This window comes from Cydia strobilella, chromosome 3 (assembly GCF_947568885.1).
Source record: "Cydia strobilella chromosome 3, ilCydStro3.1, whole genome shotgun sequence".
Classification (NCBI taxonomy): domain Eukaryota; kingdom Metazoa; phylum Arthropoda; class Insecta; order Lepidoptera; family Tortricidae; genus Cydia; species Cydia strobilella.
Window position 1 is genome coordinate 17135788 of NC_086043.1, and position 21518 is coordinate 17157305.

The 21518-nt window shown below is 41.4% G+C and overlaps 1 protein-coding gene across 1 annotated transcript in view; it reads right to left on the bottom strand.

The window, feature by feature from the left end:
- Positions 1-1299: 1299 nt before the first annotated feature.
- The window catches only part of LOC134755978 (lysine-specific demethylase 6A), a 49376-nt gene continuing 29157 nt past the window's right edge, over positions 1300-21518 (bottom strand). The window contains exons 5-12 of the mRNA XM_063692706.1: positions 19298-19605; positions 17895-18120; positions 17257-17514; positions 16454-16649; positions 14765-14824; positions 14509-14623; positions 6758-6899; positions 1300-4668 (exon numbers count right to left, since the gene is read on the bottom strand). Coding sequence (XP_063548776.1) covers positions 3111-4668; positions 6758-6899; positions 14509-14623; positions 14765-14824; positions 16454-16649; positions 17257-17514; positions 17895-18120; positions 19298-19605 — 2863 coding nt within the window. The 3' untranslated portion in view covers positions 1300-3110. The remainder of the gene's footprint in view (positions 4669-6757; positions 6900-14508; positions 14624-14764; positions 14825-16453; positions 16650-17256; positions 17515-17894; positions 18121-19297; positions 19606-21518) is intronic.

The window sequence follows — 21518 nt, forward strand, 5'->3', positions numbered from 1 at the left end:
TATGTATCAGTTGCATAAACCACTATATCCCTTTTGAATATCTAGTAAATAAAATTAAATATATTGTATTATTATCAACGCACAAAGATTAGCTCTGAAAAATATTTGGCTTCATATAAATTGTCTATGTAAAGATATATGAATGTGATTTAATATTAATAAATAATTCGTTAAACAATTTTATTTATTTCTCATTTCTGCGTAAGAACAACAGCGAGTAAACAACGAAATGCGGTCCTCTGAAATATGATTTTATATAATCGTCTATCACATGAACCCAGCGACCCGCTATACCTCGTTTTTAGGATTCCGTACCCAAAGGGTAAATAAAAACCCTAGAGACCCTATTACTAAGACTCCGCTGTCCGTCCGTCTGTCACCAGGCTGTATCTCATAAACCGTGATAGCTAGACAGTTGAAATTTTCACACATGATGTATTTCTGTTGCCGCAATAACAACAAATACTAAAAACAATAAAATAAATATTCAACAAACGTGATTTTTTCGTTTTTTGCGTAATGGTATTGGTACGGAACCCTTCGTGCGCGAGTCCGACTCGCACCTGGCCTAATGTTTTTAGCATTAGAAAAAATGTAAACAATGTTGACGTGTTTTTGTTTTGAAAAACACTTATGAAGAAATAAAAAAAAGGAATAATTACTGGATTACAGCACGTATAATTAAACTTTTTTTTGCGTTCCTCTAAGTTTTATAAGTAATAATTACTTTTCCCATCACGGAACAATGGTGTTTCGGACCTTTGGGAGGCGTGCGCGGAGCCCAAGCCAACACGTAGAGGTCCTTTTGACACTTTAATGAAATGTAAGGGGTACACCGAGCGGATGCTGCCCTTACCCGTGTCATGGGACGCACGCAGAGGCAGCATCCGCCAGGGTGTAAGGACTATTAAGAGTTGATGGAATCTAAAATGAACTAGGTTATTGGGTGAAAGCGATGGACTAAGTACCTACTGAGCTATGGGATAAAAAACCGGACGCCTGCCTAATAAAACGGTATGCAATTTTATTTCCGACAGACGGTGATTCGCCCTCACAAGATGGGAATAGTTATTATTTTTATAAAAGCGTTTTTCAATAAAAAGTCATGTCAAGATTGTTTACCCTTTTTCTAATGCTAAATAAAAAAATGAAGTATAGACCCTCTGCTCGTAGCCGCTTTTCACTACAAAGCAGAAAAAATACATCAGCTACAAGCGTTAGCGCGCAGCTCGCGGCAGTGAATGCGAAGATTCACTCATTTCTAGAAAGGTAGATCGACGTCGAAGAAAAACAAAGAAATTAGGTACATTATTTGTTTATTAAAAATGTAATATTATAGTATAAACAGTAAGGTCATACATGGCAGTGATGTTTTCTTATAATTAATTATAAATATCGGCACTACATCCACCGACACCCGACTCGCGGGCGAGGCGAGGCGCTCTTAAAGACTCATTTACGTTTTGAGAAGTGAAAAGCACGAGTTGGGTCATTCTTTCAGCGTTTCTTTCGAATCAGTAACGACATTTTTATAATTTGCCATATATTTTGAAGGCGTCTCCGGTTATCTGGCAGAAGTATGTACTTTTATTTCCGTTTTGATCATGTGATCAAAAAAAAAAACAAATCTACAGCAAGTCATCAAAGGGGTCAGTACTCAGTATCACGAGTGTTTCGATCGCCTAATTTCTTTGGACGCATTTATGACAAGAGCCTCTATACATTTTGATGATATTTTTGGTTCTTTGTAGGTAGTCAGAGACTACCAAAAAGCCGGAAATGTCATCGTAATGCCGAGACACTTCGTTACAAATGTGGTCAAAAAAATTAGGTGCACGAAAACTGATAGTGACCACGAAACCGTGTCTACGCTAATACTTTTCAATCATGAAACGCTCAAAGAATGATCTAATAAATACATTTGCTACAAGTAGTAAACTTGTTTTGTTGCTCTAGTGAAAAGGGGCGTAAGTCTCGCGCAGTGAAAAGGGGCATAAGTTCCATGTCACTTACACCCTTTTTCATCTGAGCTGCGCGAAGCTTGTTCCTTTTCACTAGCGCCACAGGTATTCTCGCACTTATAACTTCTCGAAACGTAAGCCAGCCATAACAATCCGTCGACACTCAACACGAATAAACTCCAAGAGAACAACAACCAGCGAGCGCCCGCCTCGCTGCCACACTGAGCTTACTCCATTAATCCATTCGACTATTCATCAATCCGAGGAATCAATTTCATTACCACTAATTTAAACAGTCCAATTTGAATTAAAGAACACAGTCATGTCAATTTTCTAAACAAATTAAATAATGCCAATAAGAGGAAAATTGTCAGTTACCAATATTACAGGATTCAGGCACTTAACAGAAATGCGATGTATCAGGATTTCGATATCCTCTTGCCTACACGAGTATAACATTCTTTGGGACATTGCAGCACTACTCAACGGGCCCTGCTAAAACGCAGGACCCTACTCGGTGCGATCGCTTACACTACTATTCGCTAAGAGATGTACTAGAAAATCAAACTAAGTCACAGTAAAATAAATAAATATGCCTCTATACAAAAATAACACGTTTATATCGCGGTGAACACCTGAGCCCGAGGAGTACCTCGCTACGCTACGTCAGAGTACAAACTGTACGAACCCTAACCTAATCCGCTATCTCACGATACCCTCAAATTGACTTGGGACTATAATCGATATCTCTCACAATTACAAAAGTGATCGAGGAGCTTGTAAAATGTATCTTTTACAAAATTACATTTATATCACCAAAAATAGTCGCGTCAACAACTCTATACTCACACGGCGTAGTAAAAATAGATCGTGAACATTTACATCGCGTTTTAAATTTAAATGGTCTCAGATCGTAATTAAAACGACCCGACTAACCTGGTATCAAAATTACGAGGGGCCGGCGAACGACGAATCTTACGGTCTCTAACACGCTCAACACTAGCATCGGAACACGTCCACGAAACGACGAAAGCGGACCGGACCGAACTACCATACACTCGCACACGAAATAAATAAAGGCGCGGCGACGCCGGCCGGCCGGGCCGGCGCCGCCTAACTAAACGGAACCCGGCGCCGGACGGTGACGGCTCAGTCCGGCACCGCCGGCAGCGCCGGCACGGCCGCCGGCGCCGGCAGCGCCGCCGCCGCCGCGTGGTGCGCGCCCGGCGGCGGCGCCGGCCGGTGCAGCGTGAACGCGTCGTACACCTGCACCAGCTCGTCCAGGTGGTGCTCCTCCAGGCACAGGAAGCCGGTGAGCTGCGGCTCGGCCTTGCGCGCGCACGCCAGGCAGTGCACCACGTGGCGGCGCTCGTGCTCCCGCACCAGCAGCGCGTGCCACACCTCGCGCTCGCACACGCCGCAGTAGTGCGAGGCCTCGCCGCGCGCGCGCCCGTGGAAGCGCACGGCCACGCCGCGCGCGCGCACCGCGGCCAGCGTGCCCAGCGCCGCGCGCAGCGTCTGCATCAGGCACGTGCGCATCGCCTTGTGCAGGCGCGGGTCCGACACGCGGATGTTTCGCGCCAGGTTCCACGACAGGTGCACCATCGGCACGATCGACTTGAAGTTCTGCACCTTGTTCCACTCGTAGCGGTCGAGCGCGAGGCCGTACTGGCGCGCGGTGAGCGGGCCGACGTTCCACGCGATGTTGTTGCACCAGCCGGTGGCCTGGACCCAGTGCACGCAGCCGGCGTTCACCCACACGAGGTCGCCGGGCCGCTGCGTGAAGCGGTACACGGGCACGCCGTGCGCGCGCAGCTCGGCCGGGTCGGGCCACCACGAACCGTGCAGGTACGACAGCTGGTGCCGCTCGCACAGCTCGCGCACGCCGCCCCAGTACGCGTCGGGCACGCCGAACCACTCGCAGTCGCCGGGGCCGATGTTGATGTTGATCGAGCAGAAGTTGTTGTTCTCCTGGTGGCCGGGCGTGCGCGAGCCGGGCACCTTCATGTACAGCTGCACGGTGTTCATGCCGAGGATGACGTGGCCGACGTGCGAGAGCATGTTGGCGGCGGAGGCGACGCGCGCGAACGCGGGCAGCTTCTGCAGCTCGGTGAGCTGGGCGCGCCACTTGCGCTCGTCGGAGAGGTCGACGTTGGTGCCGAAACGCAGCATACGCGCCTGGCGGCGGCGCTTGGCCGGGCCGGACTCGCGGCCGTCGGAGTCGGACAGCGCGCCGTGCGCAGGCGCGGGCGCACCGCCGCGCTCGCGCTCCTCGCGCAGGGACTCCTGGAAGGAGCCGGCCTGGTACTGCGCGTACTTGCGCACGGTGGTGTGCGAGCGATGCGAGGCGCACGCCCACACGCGGCGGCGGCCGGTCGGGTCCCAGTTCTCGTCGGCGGACTGCATGAGCTGCGTGCGCACCTCGACGGCGTGGTCGGGCCAGGCCTCGACGAGCGTCTTGGTGGAGAAGAGGCCGAGGTCGAGCTTGAGCGCGGCGGTGAGGCCGCGCACGACGGCAATGGGGTGCTTGAGGCAGAAGTCCTGCAGCTGCGGGCTGAAGGCGTCACGCTTGGACTCGACATAGACGAAGGGCGCGGGCGGCGCCAGCTGCTCGGCGCTGAGGCGCGGCGGCGGCACCGAGGGCGGCTCGGGCGGGCCCAGGCCGGGGCCCAGCACCGACCAGGCCGAGGGGCCGCTGGCGTCATGTCTGCAACAAACACACCACCATACGCATTACTCCACCGGCTCCGGGACTTGCGCCGGGACCGAGCGGCCTATTACCACAGTCAATTAGTACCCGTGTCGGCTGTCATCTCGATACAGTTGTTACGTCGACTTAAGACGAAAGTGGAGGACGCGAGCGAAATCGCCTTTTATACAAACATAGTCCTCATTTTCCTGATACAAGATTGGGGAATCGAACATTACCACTTTGATTTAAAATATTTAAACTTTTACGATTTTCGTTCACTATTTTTACGAAACAGTACAGATGTAGGGCATAATTGTTTTCCATCGTATTTTCTCGTCAACGTTCGTATTTGTCGTGCTAGTTCAGTCAACATCGTTATTTTTTGTACCGAGACTGACTGAAATGGCAAGACACGTTCGTACGTCTCCGTGAAAATACGAAGGAAAATAATCATACACTACATCTGTACTTTATCTTTCCCGACGACTCATCATCTCTACCTTCGAATAGTTCCAATTAGTATTTGACAAGCTGTCTTGCATTAAAGGTCAAATCCCAAAATGTACCGAGATGGCAGCTGTCACGAGCACAAAGCTACCGTGAGAACATAATGGGCGCCCGGCCCCGGCCATGTACTTGCGTTCCGAGTGGCGCGCCGCTACTCGCTAGCCTCGCGCGCCCGCTGTGGTCTCTGGCTTGTGATCCTGTTTTGGCACAAATCTTTTATTTTGTGCACAAGGGTAAGGTTAAAGTAAGCGAATGAGAAATTTGACGACCATACATCAACGTATAAGATTTGAGATATAGCTGTATTATTCCAAACGAAATTATTTCTCATTCACTTCTAAATCAAATGCAGGTTAAATACTGGATTGCAAAACTACTTCTAAAAGCATTTTGTTCGAAATCTTTCGTATTACACGGAAGTTATCCGACTAGGGGAAGTGGGAGAATGGAAACCTAACTCACCAGAAAAAATTTGGATACTTTTTTTTTTTATAACTACATTTACCAATAACTTCAAACTTTGAAAATCATTTTGATACGACAAAACCAGGTCATGTATTATAGTATAGGATATTTTACAAATATAAACTAGCAAATATCACGCTCCGCAAAGTACGATCAATTTCTAATCAATACTTTTACAAGCAACTATGCCTATATTGCCTATATATGGGGACCAAACAACCGCAGAACTTTGTTTTTCATAAGAACAAATGTGTAATAAAAAGTATTCAATTTTAGTTTAATTTCATACCACGAAAACGCAATAATTCCATATTATTATGTATACTTGAAAATACTTTTAATAATTTTTCTTATTGCATGCGTCTTGCTTTCTGTAAATCCTTTTAAGGTGTTTTAAGGGACTCGGCAGGACAGGCTCAGCCTAATGTCAGTCACTGTGAAAAATTTGTTAACAATGTTTTTTGGCAATAAATATTCTTGTAATTTTTTTTTGTATTTTTTGTATTATAGTCTTAATCCAATAGCTAGTTACGATAAAGTAGTACCCGGTTAAAATATTCGATCAAAATTTTCTCAGAGCTCCCTGGTTGTTTGGTTCGCATGGTTGTTCGATGCAGTGAAACCAAAAAGAACACTCGAGACACACATTTCACAAAATACAAGGATTTAAATAATCCTTCCACAGTTTTAAATTTAGTCTGAAAGAAATATCGACACATATTTGAAAAAATCATTCTGGTTGATTCACGAAAACTGGCCTGGCAAGAGCGAAATTAACGAAACTATTATTGTATGAGTGAGTGTATCGGTACACAGTCAGAGCCACCATTTTATTGGTTAATGCGATACAGGCATAGATATTTTCATTCACTCATTCATTCCATTCGTACCAGCTCTTGTGAATCGACCATTCAAAAATGAAACGCAGTAATTCTGGATGCAACTATGTAATACGAATTTTTTTTTTTCAAGTAGTCACGATACATTAATGTTTGTAATGCTATTTTTTTTTTTCAAATTTGATAGTCACCGAGATGATTATTGACAGTTTTTCATTTGTCTGAAGTGTTCCTTTCAGCGATTGTTTGCTACTACTTGGTACTAGGGTAGTTTATGGTAAAGTGTGACTCACTTGCAAGCTTCGAGGATGTGTTTGGCGCTCATGCCGATGTGGAAGGAGACGGGTTTGAGCGGCTCGGCCTTCAGCGGCTCCAGCTTGACCACGGGCTGCCGCCCGCCCAGCACCGCCTCGCTGCTGCTAGGGGCGGGGCATTCTGTAAACACAAACACTTGGTTAAACCTTTCACCGCGAAGGACGTCCACTGACGCGCGCAATATCAACTTTAGTGCATTCCAATAAGGTTCACGACGCCGCGCACGATAGGCGTCGTTCAAAGGTTTAATGATGTAAACGCGCTAAGAAGAAGAAGGGCCCGATGGCGAAATTAAAAACCCCCTACGCTATATCCCTAAAATATCCTTTCTATGCCAAAAATTCCTTACATCATTTTGAAAAAGAGCTGATATTCTTCAAACTGCTAGATCAATTTCCATTAAACATAGCTAAGAACCACCGCATGGAAACTCGCTTTCACGTAAAACGCATTACGATGTCCATCCGTTGGGAGAGCTACGATGCCACCGACAGACAGACAGACATTGTTGTCAACACCTCTTTTTGGGTCTGGAGTTAATCAAAATATAGTAAAATAAACTAGTTTTATTCCCAAAGCTCAGCTACCTTCTACTAGACATTCACCCAGCAACTGGTTTACCAACCGCCTGCGATAAGTGCGCACCTATAGATTCGCATGTTGACTAAGACTAAGTATTTTATACACACTACACATCATACTCACACACACATGACACACATCATGATTTTCTGGTACGCTCTTGAAATTGTAAATACAAATCCGAAATAATAATTTGTTAGTAAGTAATGTTAGTATTAGTTTTGCATGTATCTCATTTCACTTCATCAAATGTAAGAATTGTAAGATAAGAGACTTTAGTTTAGTTTAGACTTTTAGAGGATACCCCTAAATTTGTATGTAGTAAATCTTTAGAGCGCGGTCACCACGATACAGGCCTAGCCTAGTGTGGGACCACTGAGCCTGTAAGGGGCTACCTGAGGTTTTCATCGATTTTTGACAAGTTTTGAATCGTATCTCCTACTTTTGCACTACGTATAGAATTATAAGACAAGCGGCTATCGGTTCTTCAATCTTTTATCTCCATTTTTGTCTACCGGATTGTGAAAAAAATGAATACTTATTTATTTATGATTGTTTTAAACATTGTCTAAAAAAACACTTCTCGATTGCTGTGAAAGATCTTACTTATACGAAATCTACATATTTGGGTTCGTCTTAGACGTCTCTAAAAAATTGTCTAAGGTTTTAATTTTAAACTAATTAACACAAAAGTTATGGCCAGAAAACCAGTTTTTTGGCCTAAAATTGTTCAACTTTGATGCCAAATATTTCGAAAACAATGAACTTTGAAGTAAATATGGGATACTATATTGCTAAAATCCGTTGCTGTTAATATGATAAGCTACAAAAAACATTAGAAAACTAAGGGCTTCAAATCGAAGGTCATTGGGGCATGGGATCCCCTTAAATTCTTTCTTTTAATAAACAACTTTTTTTTTTTAATCAGACAACGGAAGACGGTTATGATATGATTTTAGTATTCATAGCAGTATAATAGTGTCATTTTTTTGAGGATATATCTATGAAACTGAGTCAAAACAGTACAAAATATTATATCATACGCGTATTCCTATTTAAAACGCGCTCGAAACGCCGTTACGCCCTATGCTAAACGATGACAACAGTTTACGTCACAGATTCCTATCAAACATTGAATGCATGGCAAACTAAATTACTTATTTGATCAAGAAATAAACGTATACAACGTAACCAAAATGTAATAAATGTAGTGGATGGTAGTAGCCATTTTCAATTTAATTTTGAAAGAAAAAAATCATACTTTAGATTAATTTGAATACCAAAACGATACTCTCATTTAAATGAAATTGTTCAAATAAAAATGCACCATATTAAACTAAGAAAGTTTTGGTAGGTAGTAAAAAATAATTGCGTTCCATCATACACTTGGTTGAAGATTGGGGTGTGACTGGTGAGAGCAAGTGGGGTATTTGCACTAATTGCCCTGCTGAGTCCAAGTGCCCCGTAAGAGCCCCTCGCGTAAGATAAAAGAGAAAGAACAGCCTAAATTGTTCTCACTATGTCCCCAGCTGTTATGAGTATTGCTCTTGCATATTTGGTTATGTGTAAGTGAGCAATATATTCCTTTTTGGAGCATTTCAGCAAAGATAGATATAACTCCGTAATACATGGATACAGTCTAAGGAAAAAAACGTGCCTCGAAAATCAAGATAATTTGATTCTCGATCAGATGGCGCCACTACCTTTGGCCTACTCTCGGATAGATGGCGTTGACGGTTTCGTTTGTTATTTAACAATTTTAACGCATATCAGTGAAAGAACATGGGTCAAAATCATATAAAATCATAAAAATTCTCCAGTTCTCCGAGCACTCAGGACGATTAACGCATTCTTGACATCAGCTCCTGACTGCGATGTGTTTGCCAGCAGATGGCTGAATGTGTGTCGTGAATGTCTAAAATACTGTGAGATGATGGATGAATGACAGCTTTCTAATTTACCTTGTTGCCTATGGTGTATTGTTTGACATGAAATTGTATATGTAGTTGCAAAATCACTTGACATATTTTTAATTAATATTATTTGCATGACTAAATTGTATTTCAATGATTATGTATTGTTTTGCTATTTGCATGTATAAATTTGCCAGCGCTTTGGTGCAAACTGTAATGCTGTGTAAATATGTTGCTATAATAATAAATAATAATAAGACGCGAGTTGGCACAGTGGCTGCTAACAGCCTCTGGGTAGAAAGCGGCGCACACCTCTCGACACCCCTGAGCCGCTCACACCGGTGTTGCTCCTGGTCGTCATCACGACGGCAGTTTCAGGGGCCCATCTAGTCAGCGGCGAGTCACCACTAGGGCTCGCGGTCGAATCCGTGTTTCGTTTACACGTTTCGAATACCCGTCTCCGAATAATACGTAAACGGTTTTCTGGCCCGTTCCGCACGTTTAATTAAGAAACGTGTAGTTAAGACCCGTGTACACGGATAAACGGGTATTCGAAGATACGTATCTTATTTATCCGTGGCTCCGGACACGTCCTTGACGATAGTAGCGAAGGAACGAACGCCAGCTACAAATGAATAGACAAAAGATTCATGACGAGTTTCTGTCATATTTAACCTTATTCCGTGGGGTCGTAGAGTCGAAATTTAATAAACGGTTTAGAAAACCCTTTCTTGAGCAGGTAGTTTTTGCTTGCAATAGGTATTACGAGTATTCACGCTTCTTATCAAAGTAGTATTTTATATAGCACTTTAAATAGCTACTTTTTTTTACGTTGCGGGTTAGCAATAAAATAAAATAAAAACCTGATAGTACCTATTTAAAAAAAAATTAGAACCATCGAGTTCAGTATGTAGGCAGGAAGTCAAACTAATGTTCGAAATTGGCATTAGGTAAGTATTTATAAAAAAATAAATTTTTAACTTGCTTCTTTATTTTTAGTTTAATTTGAGAACATGATATGAAATTATATTTCTTGTCATATAATGTAGTGTAGGTACACCTTATAAAACAAAGTCCCCCGCCGCGTCCGTATGTCTGTCTGTATGTTCGCGATACCCAGACCTCACCTATGAATGAAGTTTTTCTTTGGGAATGTTTATGTGTATATTTTGTTAAGGTTTTGTTTAAATTGGTAGAAATATGACGATGTTTGCTAATGAAGTTAGAAAAAATCACGCTGGCCAGGAGCTTAATCGGAAACGCTGCCCAATCTATTTGAGATATAACGACACAATATATGGTGGAAAAAAGTCTACAAAAAAGTGCGCGATGGCTGTCTGTCTATATTTTAAGAATAATTAACCCATTATTAACTTCTAAAAAAACCGGACAAGTGCGAGTCGGACTCGCCCACCGAAGGTTCCGTACAAAATTTAATTTTAAATTTTAGTTGCTATAGCGGCAACAGAAATACATGTGTAAAAATTTTAACTGTCTAGCTATCACGGTTCATGAGATACAGCCTAGTGAGTGGTGACAGACAGGTGGATGGAAGTCTTAGTATTATTGGGCTTCCGATGTGAATACTTGTTACAGAATGTATTTTATTATGCTTGACTCTCCAAGCGAAGGTCGCTAGTTATTAATAAACATTTTAAATCAACTTGATAAAATTGCACCTTCTCAATAAATTCTAATTGTTTTTGCTCTAGGTACCTCTTACCATAATAAAACGCTTTTTAGTGCGGCGCGGCTACAAAACAATGGAAAACATTTTCTTGTGCAGATGTTTTGACCTTATTACAACGACATAAAGCTTATAATTCGCGGTGACACTTGTGATAATAGTTTGGGAACCTACATGTTTTCGACGATGACAAACAAAAGGATATTGGAAAACAATGGATGGATGGCCCATTTAAGTTTATTACCTGAACGCTAGTGAGAAAGTGACCAAAGTGAATTATGAATGATTACCAATTTAAAGATCTATCTTAATGTAATTAGCAATATTATCGCAAGTTATCCAAGGTAGTATGGGTTTTTATGGTTCTTGGGTAAAATTCTGCTTTTCATTTGAGCATGATTACTCGATAATCCCGCTTTTGTGTACCTAACTTTTTTTGCGCCGTTGGCAGGTTTGTTGTTTTCGCAAAGCAGTAATACACCTGAGATAAAAATAACCACGAAATAATTAAACTGTTATTTTTAATGAATATTGTATTCTGTCTGCACACCTATTATTAATGAAAAAATACAATACCATAATGTAATTATAAAAAAAAACTATGATCGATATCAAATTTATGTAATTAGCTTAGAAGCAATCGGTTTTATTAAATGATATAAATAGTTTAAAATAAAAATTATATATACCTACTATTAAACATAGGAAGATGGCTCAGTACCTATGTTTTATCAATACGGTTAAAAACAATTTTAAAAAAAAGTAATTGTGCGGTTTTATGAAACCACGATGAAAGTGAAACTTTTTTCGGATTGTAGGCATTTAACTAAAAAAATTCGGAAATTAATTCGAATTACGGTATTAAAATCGCGGTTTTAATGTTAACTTAATAAATTGGGGCGATAGAAAAAAAGTTTTACTTTAAAAATCGTACGACAAACGAATTCATCTGAAGTCAACATGATAATAGTGGAAAGTGGACCTTGTTACCATTGTACATTGGCTCAAACTGGTTCGGAGTATTCAGACCCGTTCGGAACGGTCTTAAGTACCCGTGTAAACGGAGATACGTGTCTGAGATACGTTTCTTGGGAACGTTCCTTCGAAACGTTTTCGAATCCCGGCGGTTCCGTGTAAACCGGGTTCTTAGTACCGCCGGGCTTAAGAACACGGGTATTCGTTTCGGCGTGTAACACGGATACCGGGAGCCCTAGTCACCACCTGCCTCGATATCGTGTACACATTGTTATGGCAGGTGTCCGGACCTCTCAGCAATAGCCCAATCTTTTGACCAACCAAACTTCAACACCATAACCGGCACTCTTTTCCACTGTGTTTATAATAGCCCCTACGCTTGTTGGAACCGATTTACGGGTATCTATTTGTACCCGTGAATGGGTTCTAGCAGGTGTATTACATAACAGCAAACTTCTCCAAAGGGCCTCTACGTGTTGGATCTGTATGGGGATACAGATCCAACACGTAGAGGCCCTTTGGCCGCACGCCTATCAAATGACCGGGATGTATATACCCGTGAGTTTATATGAGATATAAATAATAATAAATAAATAAATAATAAAAATAATTAATGCAGTAAAAAAGATGTACAGACCTTCCCGACGGAGGTGGTGAAAAAGACGTGCGTATTTATGAGCCACTTCGCTGCTTCACTAAAAAGCACGTAAATACGCAAGAGATGACAAAATCTAATAAAAATTGTTTTATAATTTCGTCATTAGTTTGTCTATTTGATAATTTGTTTCAATAACTTTTATTAACTTGTTATGTGTAATTTACGTTACAACGAAATTTATGGTTAGACTAGGTAATATCGCTAGCTCGTAATCACCTGAGTTGATTCGGTTAGAGGGTCGAACCATATACTGTTCTACCTTAGGGTTGGCCAGGCGCCATAAGCCTTCAGTAAGATATGCATATACTTGGAAAAATTCGACCGGTGCCGCTGTGACCCAGGTGGCCGATTAGCTCAGGCACCTGCCGCGATAGGAGGACGCTGGTTCGATTGGCACTGGAGGCCTTGGTCACATTTTCTTAGTATATGACATTTATTTCAGTTTAAGGTCATTATGTCTTAATACACTAACTTTTTTCTGTGTCCATTGCTCGGGTCATCATTAACAATTTATCCTTATACCTCTTGTACTTAACCATTTTAAATCTTAAAATTACACTTTCCCTATAATAATTATAACTTCACATTTGACGGTGACGTATCTCAACGTATCTTTAGTCACATGCCATATTGACATTTTATTTATAAAGTAATTATTAAATGACAACCTTATGAAGGTCGAATGTGATGAAGGTTGTTAGATAGTTAAATGGTCATACGAATACGAACCTCCTGAATTAATGAATATAGTTTCAACATATGAATCGAAATTCTATTTTAGGGTTATTTTAGAGTTAGACCAAGATAAGTCTGCAACGATTTTGATAGCACACTGCAAGTGTTATTCTAAACGTCACACTTCCATAAAATTATGACGTAAAAATACCACTTGAACTGTGTGTGCTATCAAAATCGTTGCAGACTTATCTTGGTCTATACTACTAAACTACTCTATACTACTAACTCCCTCAGTTAGTCTGTTCGTCCTATATCTTATCTTCCTGAAGAAAACATGTATCGAAGGCAAAAATATCGATGCAGACAAATGACTCAAAAACATGTGAACACGACTTAATTGTCTATTACACCTTAGACACTAAAGTCGTGTTCACATATTTTTGAGCCATTTGTCTGGATCGATATTTTAGCCTTCGACTGTACCTATAAAGACAAAATTTATCTAGTGTAGAGTTCCAACGATTCAAAAATACATTTACACACCTCTAAAGGTGCTATTCCACCTGTCTAATTTTTTTGTCCAATGTCATTGCGTCTCACTCTCTCATTAAGCAAAATGTGAGACACAATACACATTGGACAAATAAATCGGATAGGTGCATGGTAAACAATCTTTAGACACTGGCAATAAGTTCGTGTAAATACGTATATTTCTGGAACTTTGTCTGAAGATGCTTGTGAACTCGAACCGGTTTTTTATTAACACATTTTCACATTTATGTAAAACTGACACAGCAAATTACGGTAAATTATATTGTCGCTATGTAATTCAGGATTAAATAAGCTTTCAACCCATATATATGAATAATATAAAGTGATCTGTACCTTTACCTTTTTTCCAGTAAAAATCTTTGTGACACAACTTATGACCTGACTAAGTATATAAGCCTGGGGAATGACAATTATGAGGTGTAAAATCAAACGTTACGTTATGCTTTGTGCGCAATTTATCTTGTGAATACCCTAGCAATAGCTTAACACTTCATTTATTCAATGTCAAAAAATAACAACTGTCAATTTTTACGTTTTGATCTTAAATAATTTACGAGTTTTATGACACAATTATTGTTTTGATACAATTATAGTATGACTGTGACACACACACACACTTTTTTTATGTTACCAAATATTTTATTTCAACATCCAAGTAAAAAAATAGTTAAACAGAACCATTACCTGACACGGGTTCCTTTTTAATTTCAGGCGGGTTATCGGAGAACCTCTTCAGTAAGTCCTCGGCAAGAGACTCGGCGCTCTCGCCGCCGTTCGCGTTGCCTTCACTTTTCGTAACCTGTAAATGACAAAATCATTAGCATTTAGTTAAAAATTATCTTGCCTAATACCCAATAGGGCTAAGAAAAAAGTGAAATATTTTGACCTGCCGCCGAACGGGGAATAGGGATGGGGAAAAGGGTTTAAATCTAGTACGAACCGCTCGCGCGCGCGCTGCTTGTGAAAGTCGGTATTGGGAGAGCAGCTGCTGCATCAACGCCTGAAACAAAATAAAGGAAATTAAGTGCAAGTTATTATGCTTCCGACTGTCCAATTTAAAACAATTGGCTAACAAAATTGTTTTCTAAACAGGTTAAAATCGATTGAAGTAAAACTTTTTTGACGATGACGTTTATCGCTATGTTGTCACTTTGACGTGTCCTATTGTGCGTGTGTCACTACTGAGCGTTACTTCCGTCAGAAAAAAAAACTGAGTTACCCTCTAGTCGCGCCTAAAAAAGTTTTACTTACTTCAAAATTCATAATCATACCAAGTCACAAGTAAATAAAAATCATAATCCTACGAGATAACAAAAATTCATTATTTTGGTCTAAAACAAAGAATCGTTCATTAAATAACTGTTCATTTAACTTTGTCTCATAATTTTATAACATAAACATGAATATATTTTAGAATCACACAGCGATCAATACAAGTATTTCAATGTCGCTAAAACCTTAGATATACTCGACGATCAGAGGATGCGTTCGTGTATTTTTTCCGATTTGCATCAATTTGATTGAAGTTTTTTCCCACAGCAGAACAGGTTTCGGACCCCTCGGGATCGCCTGCTCATAAATAGTTTTAATTTCGAGGACCTTGGTTTGTACCCTTGTGCGTTAGGGAACAGGTATTGTAATTGAAAAAAAAAAAAAATGTTTGTTTAAATCAAGGCTGGTATTAGAAAAGTGACAAATGCAGTATTTATAGACCGCGAGCCAGGAGCATCTGACAAAGTATCAAAAGAGAGGCGATGACTAAATTTATTCATTTTTTACGTGTTTCGGTGGCTGCCATTGCTCAACCCACCAACGGAGCGGTAGCTGACGTCCACGAGGGTTCACCATACATAGCCGTTAACCACTATACGAGTTATCGCCCGGGAGGCGATTGGTCATGGAAATCTGTTCCTGGCTCGCGGTCTATTAAATGCTGTTGCTGTTGAGTATTTGCAATATGTTTGTATGCTACTTGAAAAGCTGTGTATTTTCAAAGCTAGATTTTCTTTTAAGCTTAGAATAAATTTAAAAGTGAGAAATTTACTGCCTTGGGTGACACTTGAACTCACGACCATTGGATCACTAGCCCAATGCTCTGCCATCTGAGCTACCAAGACTTCACCCAAGGACAGCAGATATTTCCAAGGTATGGGCCTTTGGGGAGGCACTTTCAAATGTATTCTAAGCTTAATAGCATTGTTCGCAGATGTTTCTGCTTGATACAAAATTAATCCAGATTTTTCTCTGTTGTCTGTTTCTCTATTTCATCAAATAGATTATGAAATACATTAGGAAATTGTTGATGATCATGATCATGGACATTTCCAGATTGTGCAAATGGTTAAATTAGTTTCCCTTTTTTCAACGCAACCCCTAAACCATGTCACAGAATAAATAATAGTACTAGGTACAAAAAGGTTCACTGTCTAACAAAACGCGTCTATTAAGACAGATATGACCGCAAGGTGGCGCAAGCGCGAGCCGACATCCGTTCCATAGCGGTGCGCGGCAACTACTACTGCTAGACACCAAAATTGGTGTGGGCCGCATGTACTTGTAGCGACTCGACGAAATCGCGGAGTGGACCACTCCTGACCATGTTTCCACAAATATACCGCAAGGATCGTACTTGTTGCTGCGGCGATAGATTATGCGAGTTCCTCTGCAAGTACTGCAGCGTCTGCAGCTGGTGTTGTGTGAGCGGCGGCGGCTCGTCCGGCCTCTTGCCGGGGTACGGCGGTGGCGCGGACTTGGGCGCGCGAGAGGACATCTCCGCGGAGATTGGTAGGTTCCATGCTTCTTCGATGGATGGGAGCTGCCGTCGTCTGAAAAAAAAAACAAAAGCCTATTAGTGTGTTACACAGTTACACTTTATAAAACTGCGAGATAACCCTATATGAGAGCGACATACAGATGTAGTGAACAATTCTTTGCCATCGTATTTTCTCGGAAACGTTCGTATTTGTCACGCTACTTCAGTCAACGTTAGTACTTTTTGTATTGACTGATTGAAATAGCACGTTCGTGCGTTTCCGTGAAAATACGATGGTAGAGGATTATTAACTACAGTACACAAGCGCGGAAAGTATAGGATGCGTTTGTGTTTTGCTTCATGCATTTATGTTGATGTTGATACCCTTTGTCTTGCTTAGTGAATATATAGGCAATGATCAAGTTAGTTATTGGACATTATTATGGGGACATTATGGACGATTACAGAATATGTTAGAATCATACATTCATTATTAAAGTTTACTTGTTTTGTCCATGTGAATAAGGACTTTTCGTTTTGTTTTTATGAAATAACAATGTTCTTAACAATATTTTCATCGGTATAAATATATACATATATATGTTTATTATTTATTTAAATCTCTACCTTTAGCAACTTATATAAAAAAAATATGGTACATTCCAATGACGAATACTCACTTGCCAGTCACAGAAGGCAAGGGCGCATGGGCCAAATGTGCCTTCAAGAACGCCAAACGCTGCCTCAAAGCGGAATGGGACGCCGTAGCCGCGGCACCGCCATTGTTGTAGCACGCGAACGCGTCTCGCGGCATCTGACAGCTCTCGTATAGACTCCCCAGGTTGGTCCACGCCGCTGAGTGCCCCTTGTCTAGTTGGACTGCACAGATGTACGCTTGGAGGGCGTCCATGGGTTGATTCTGCTGCTGGTAAAGCACTCTGTAAAAGAAAGGTCGATAAGTGACGGTAGGAGAGCTGTAAGCGATTTTTAACAAGTATAGATAAGAACTGTGAAATGATAGTCTGTAATAAAAGAAAAACATCGTGAGGTATCCACACCAAATCTTGAGTTAAGGCGCTTTGACAAAACTTGGGCTTTTACGATACAACTTGGAATTAGAACAATAAATAGAAAATGAGAAAAAGTCAAAAAATATAAGCGTTCGTTTTCGTCACTCGTTTTCACTTTTAATCTCGCCCATCAGAAATCACCAGCAGCTATATTGCCAGCCTAAACTGTGCAAAAAAAAAACATGTTTCATTTAAGATTGCACCATATTTATGCGATAGTATAATTGGTACACATAAGTTCCTCTCACCCAATAGAGCACCAAGTGTCCGCGTTGCCCTCCGACTTCTCAACGGAGTTCCTGTAGGCTACAAAGGCGTCATGCACTTTGCCCTGGGCCGCGAAGCAGCGGCCGAGCAAGTACAGCCCCGCGCCGGACTCGGGCTCGGCCTTCACCGCGCGGTTCAGGCACCATATGGCGGCGCGAGCCCGCGCGGCCGGCTCGCCCAGGGACGCGCAGCGGTGGTACAACCAACCTGAAAACTTCTTGGTTAAAAGTGGACACAGAGTACGGAGCGAAGTCCGCGTGCCAAATTAAAGAGTTTCATCAAAGGGCTGAAAGGTGCTCAGCAGTTGCGAACAAGCTATTGGTCGATTAATTTCTACAGGGAAACCCGCGCACAAGAACTCTTTTATGCATAATATAATATACATATGAACAACATAAATATACGGGATTCGAACCTACTACAAAAACTGCACCCAAAATGAACAAAGCTTAAGGTAAGAACGGCACTGATAATTAATGTTTTCATCGAGTTAAAAACATCAATATTTGTGGCTAAAGCTACTTTCAGAAAGTAAAAGCTGTATATGTATATAATGCATTTAATAATCAATGGACAAAACAATGCAATGCACAACAAAGGGCACAGAAAATAGAACTCGAAATTGAAAGGTACCTACATACAGCAATGTCAATCAATAACAATACGCAAATCTGATAGGCCAAGGTTCACTGAAATACATCGGTATTTCTGTGAACCTGAGTTTCAGAGAAATACATCAGTATTTCTGTGAATTTTCATTCGGACAGAAATTCAAGCTTCGGGAAACTGGTTATAACCTCATTTCCATTAGCGTTAAGTTTCAACGTTATTTATTGTTTGGCCGAGGTACTGACCATTACGCTCGGCCCGTGTTTAATAGAGATAAACTGCGGTAAACGGCCACAACAATACATTATTGCACATTAAAATACTTCTATAACCATCTGTAAAATGGAAAATTTGCTTTTTCAACACTATGAAAATTTTGTTTCTTTGTGGTGCAATAAAGAATATTTATTATTATTATTATTATTATGTCCTTACAAGTAAGGGACTAAACTTGACTAAAGTAATAGCTAACTTATTTTTCCAATAAAACAAAAATAAACAATTGCACGGTATCGTCTCACGTTTAGGGCTGCTATTCATTTATGCAATGGAGTCTGCTCTTTTGTTTAGCAAGTATGGGGTGCCTCTTTGTCTCAAGACTCTTTTATAGCTCTTTGAGTCACGTTCAATGTCAAGTTACGTGAAGTAGTTTTGTTTTTATTGAACTGACCTAAATAATATTAGTTAAGTGCAACCGTAGCATCTTTAAGCTGCCGACCCATAAAACTATTGCTTTGTTCAAGTAAACAAGAAAGGAAAACAAAGTTTGACTTACCAAGTTGCCGACAGATATCGGCTTTCAGCGTGAGGGCGAGTTGCGGTTCGTTGAGGAGTTTGGTGTACGCGTCTCTCGCCGCTTTCCTCAGTCCTCTCGCTTCTAGTAGATGCGCGGCATGGAAGCTGAGCTCGAGGCGGGTGAAGGTAGCGTCTTGATGGGGCGCTAGCTTGGCGCGGCGGAAGTGGGCCGCCGCAGCGCCCCAGAAGCGGCGCGCCTTGAACATGAGCGCGAGCCGCAGGTGCGCGTCCGCGGCGCGAGAGAACCCCGGCGACACGTACAGGGACATCTGCAGCGCTTTCGTCGCCCTACACGTGTTAAGGGTGGGCAAGGTTAGGGTTAGCCTGGTTGACTACATGTGGTACGAGGACAGTGATTTCGTCCGACCCAGGCATAGAAAGACCCATATTAATTTTATCTAGAAATATATAATCTAAGTACTCCAACACATATATTTTGAATTATTTTCCCCCGTTTTGACTCAGATTAATTACCAACTTATTCCGGTTTCATTAAGTTGGGCCTTCTCGATAAAGCTACTTTTTTTTTTTTTTAATCTACATATTTAAAAGGAGCCTTTATCAGTGAGACATGTCGGCTCCGTTGGGCCTCTACATTACAGTTTCAATAAGTGTTAGTATACATCAAAAAAAACTGTACACGAATTTCGCAGTTTTAGACAGGGGTTCCGCCAATATCGTGTGAAAACCCCCAATGTCAGTTACTGCATAACCCCTAGCTTCAAATAGTTGCGCCCTCTTGTCTCGAGTCCGAACACATTCCATTAGGAAGTGCTGTACATCCTCGACAGAGTCGCAAATATCGCAGTTGGGCGACTCTGCTTTCCTCATCAGATGAGCAAACATATTCAATGGAATGTGACCGGACCGAAGCCTGTGAGCGCGTACAATTTTCGCCCGGTTCAAGTCAGCCACTTCCCACCAGGGTATCCGAGGAGGCTCACATTGAATGGTCTTGTACCAGATTCCTTTCTCTTGCGATCTTTCATCAAAGAACTCCTTCCAGCGACCATATATTTTACCTTTATACTGGGCGACTATTTCTGAGAAGTCTGGAGCGACATCAAACTCAGTTCCCTCAGAAGCAGCCGCTGCCGCCAACCGGTCAGCCTCCTCGTTTCCCACCAAACCGATATGTGATGGAACCCACTGTATTTTCAAACACCTTCCGCAATTTCGGAGCTTAGAGATTTGCATTAAGATTTTGTACGCCAGTAAAAAGCACCGTTCGCCTGAGACACACCGGCTCAAATGCTGAATGGAGCTTTTACTGTCCGTGAAAATTGCCACATTAGGATAATTTTGATTTTCAACAAACACTAAAGCCTGATAAATCGCACTGAGTTCCGCGGTCATTATAGAAACTCCAGCTGAAATTTTATATTGTGCTCTTGTGGCACTAAATGGATCGAAAAAGGCAGCCCCTATTTTTTTACCGTACTTCGACGCATCAGTGAATATTCTATAAAAATTAATATATTTTCTATTCAATTCTTGAACCACATCAATACGCAGAGCATTGACGTTGTGTGTGTGTTTTGCACCAATAACAGATTCTAAACCGCTGTGCAAGACTTCATGTAATTCAATTTTTGACACCCAAACATCTAATTGAAACATTGGTAATGGGAATGACGACTGAATATGTTCTTCAGAGATTTCCTCATTTACGACAGCTAGCAAAGGTTTTTTCCTTGTCTTAGTCCAGTACCCTCTTTGGCATGAGGCCCGCAACTCCAGAATCTCATCAACCGTGGCGCTACTTGACCAGGTCAGTGATTTCAAGCAAAACCTAGTGGCCAGTAACCATCTACGGAGATGTAATGGCACAAGACATAATTCACTTTCCATCACGTGAATCGGTGTAGACCTGATAAAGCCTCCGATTACCCTTAGAGCTTGGTTTTGAATTTTTTCAAGCTTATAGATGTGTCTGTTGGCGCTATTGTGAAAAAGTGCACTCGCGTAATCCAGTCTACTTCTAATCAAGGAGATGTACAACCTCCAAGTTAAAGCTACTTAATGATCATGACCGGCAAACATACATAAGTAGCAACACCCACTCTCTTCTACTGGCACTACTAGTATTTTGATGGTTAAGTCTTGTTAGAAAGCAATTCAAAACATGGTGCATATTTGTTCATTACTTTATAGATATACCTACCTATTCAACGTTAGAATGTTTACTACAGAAGCGCATC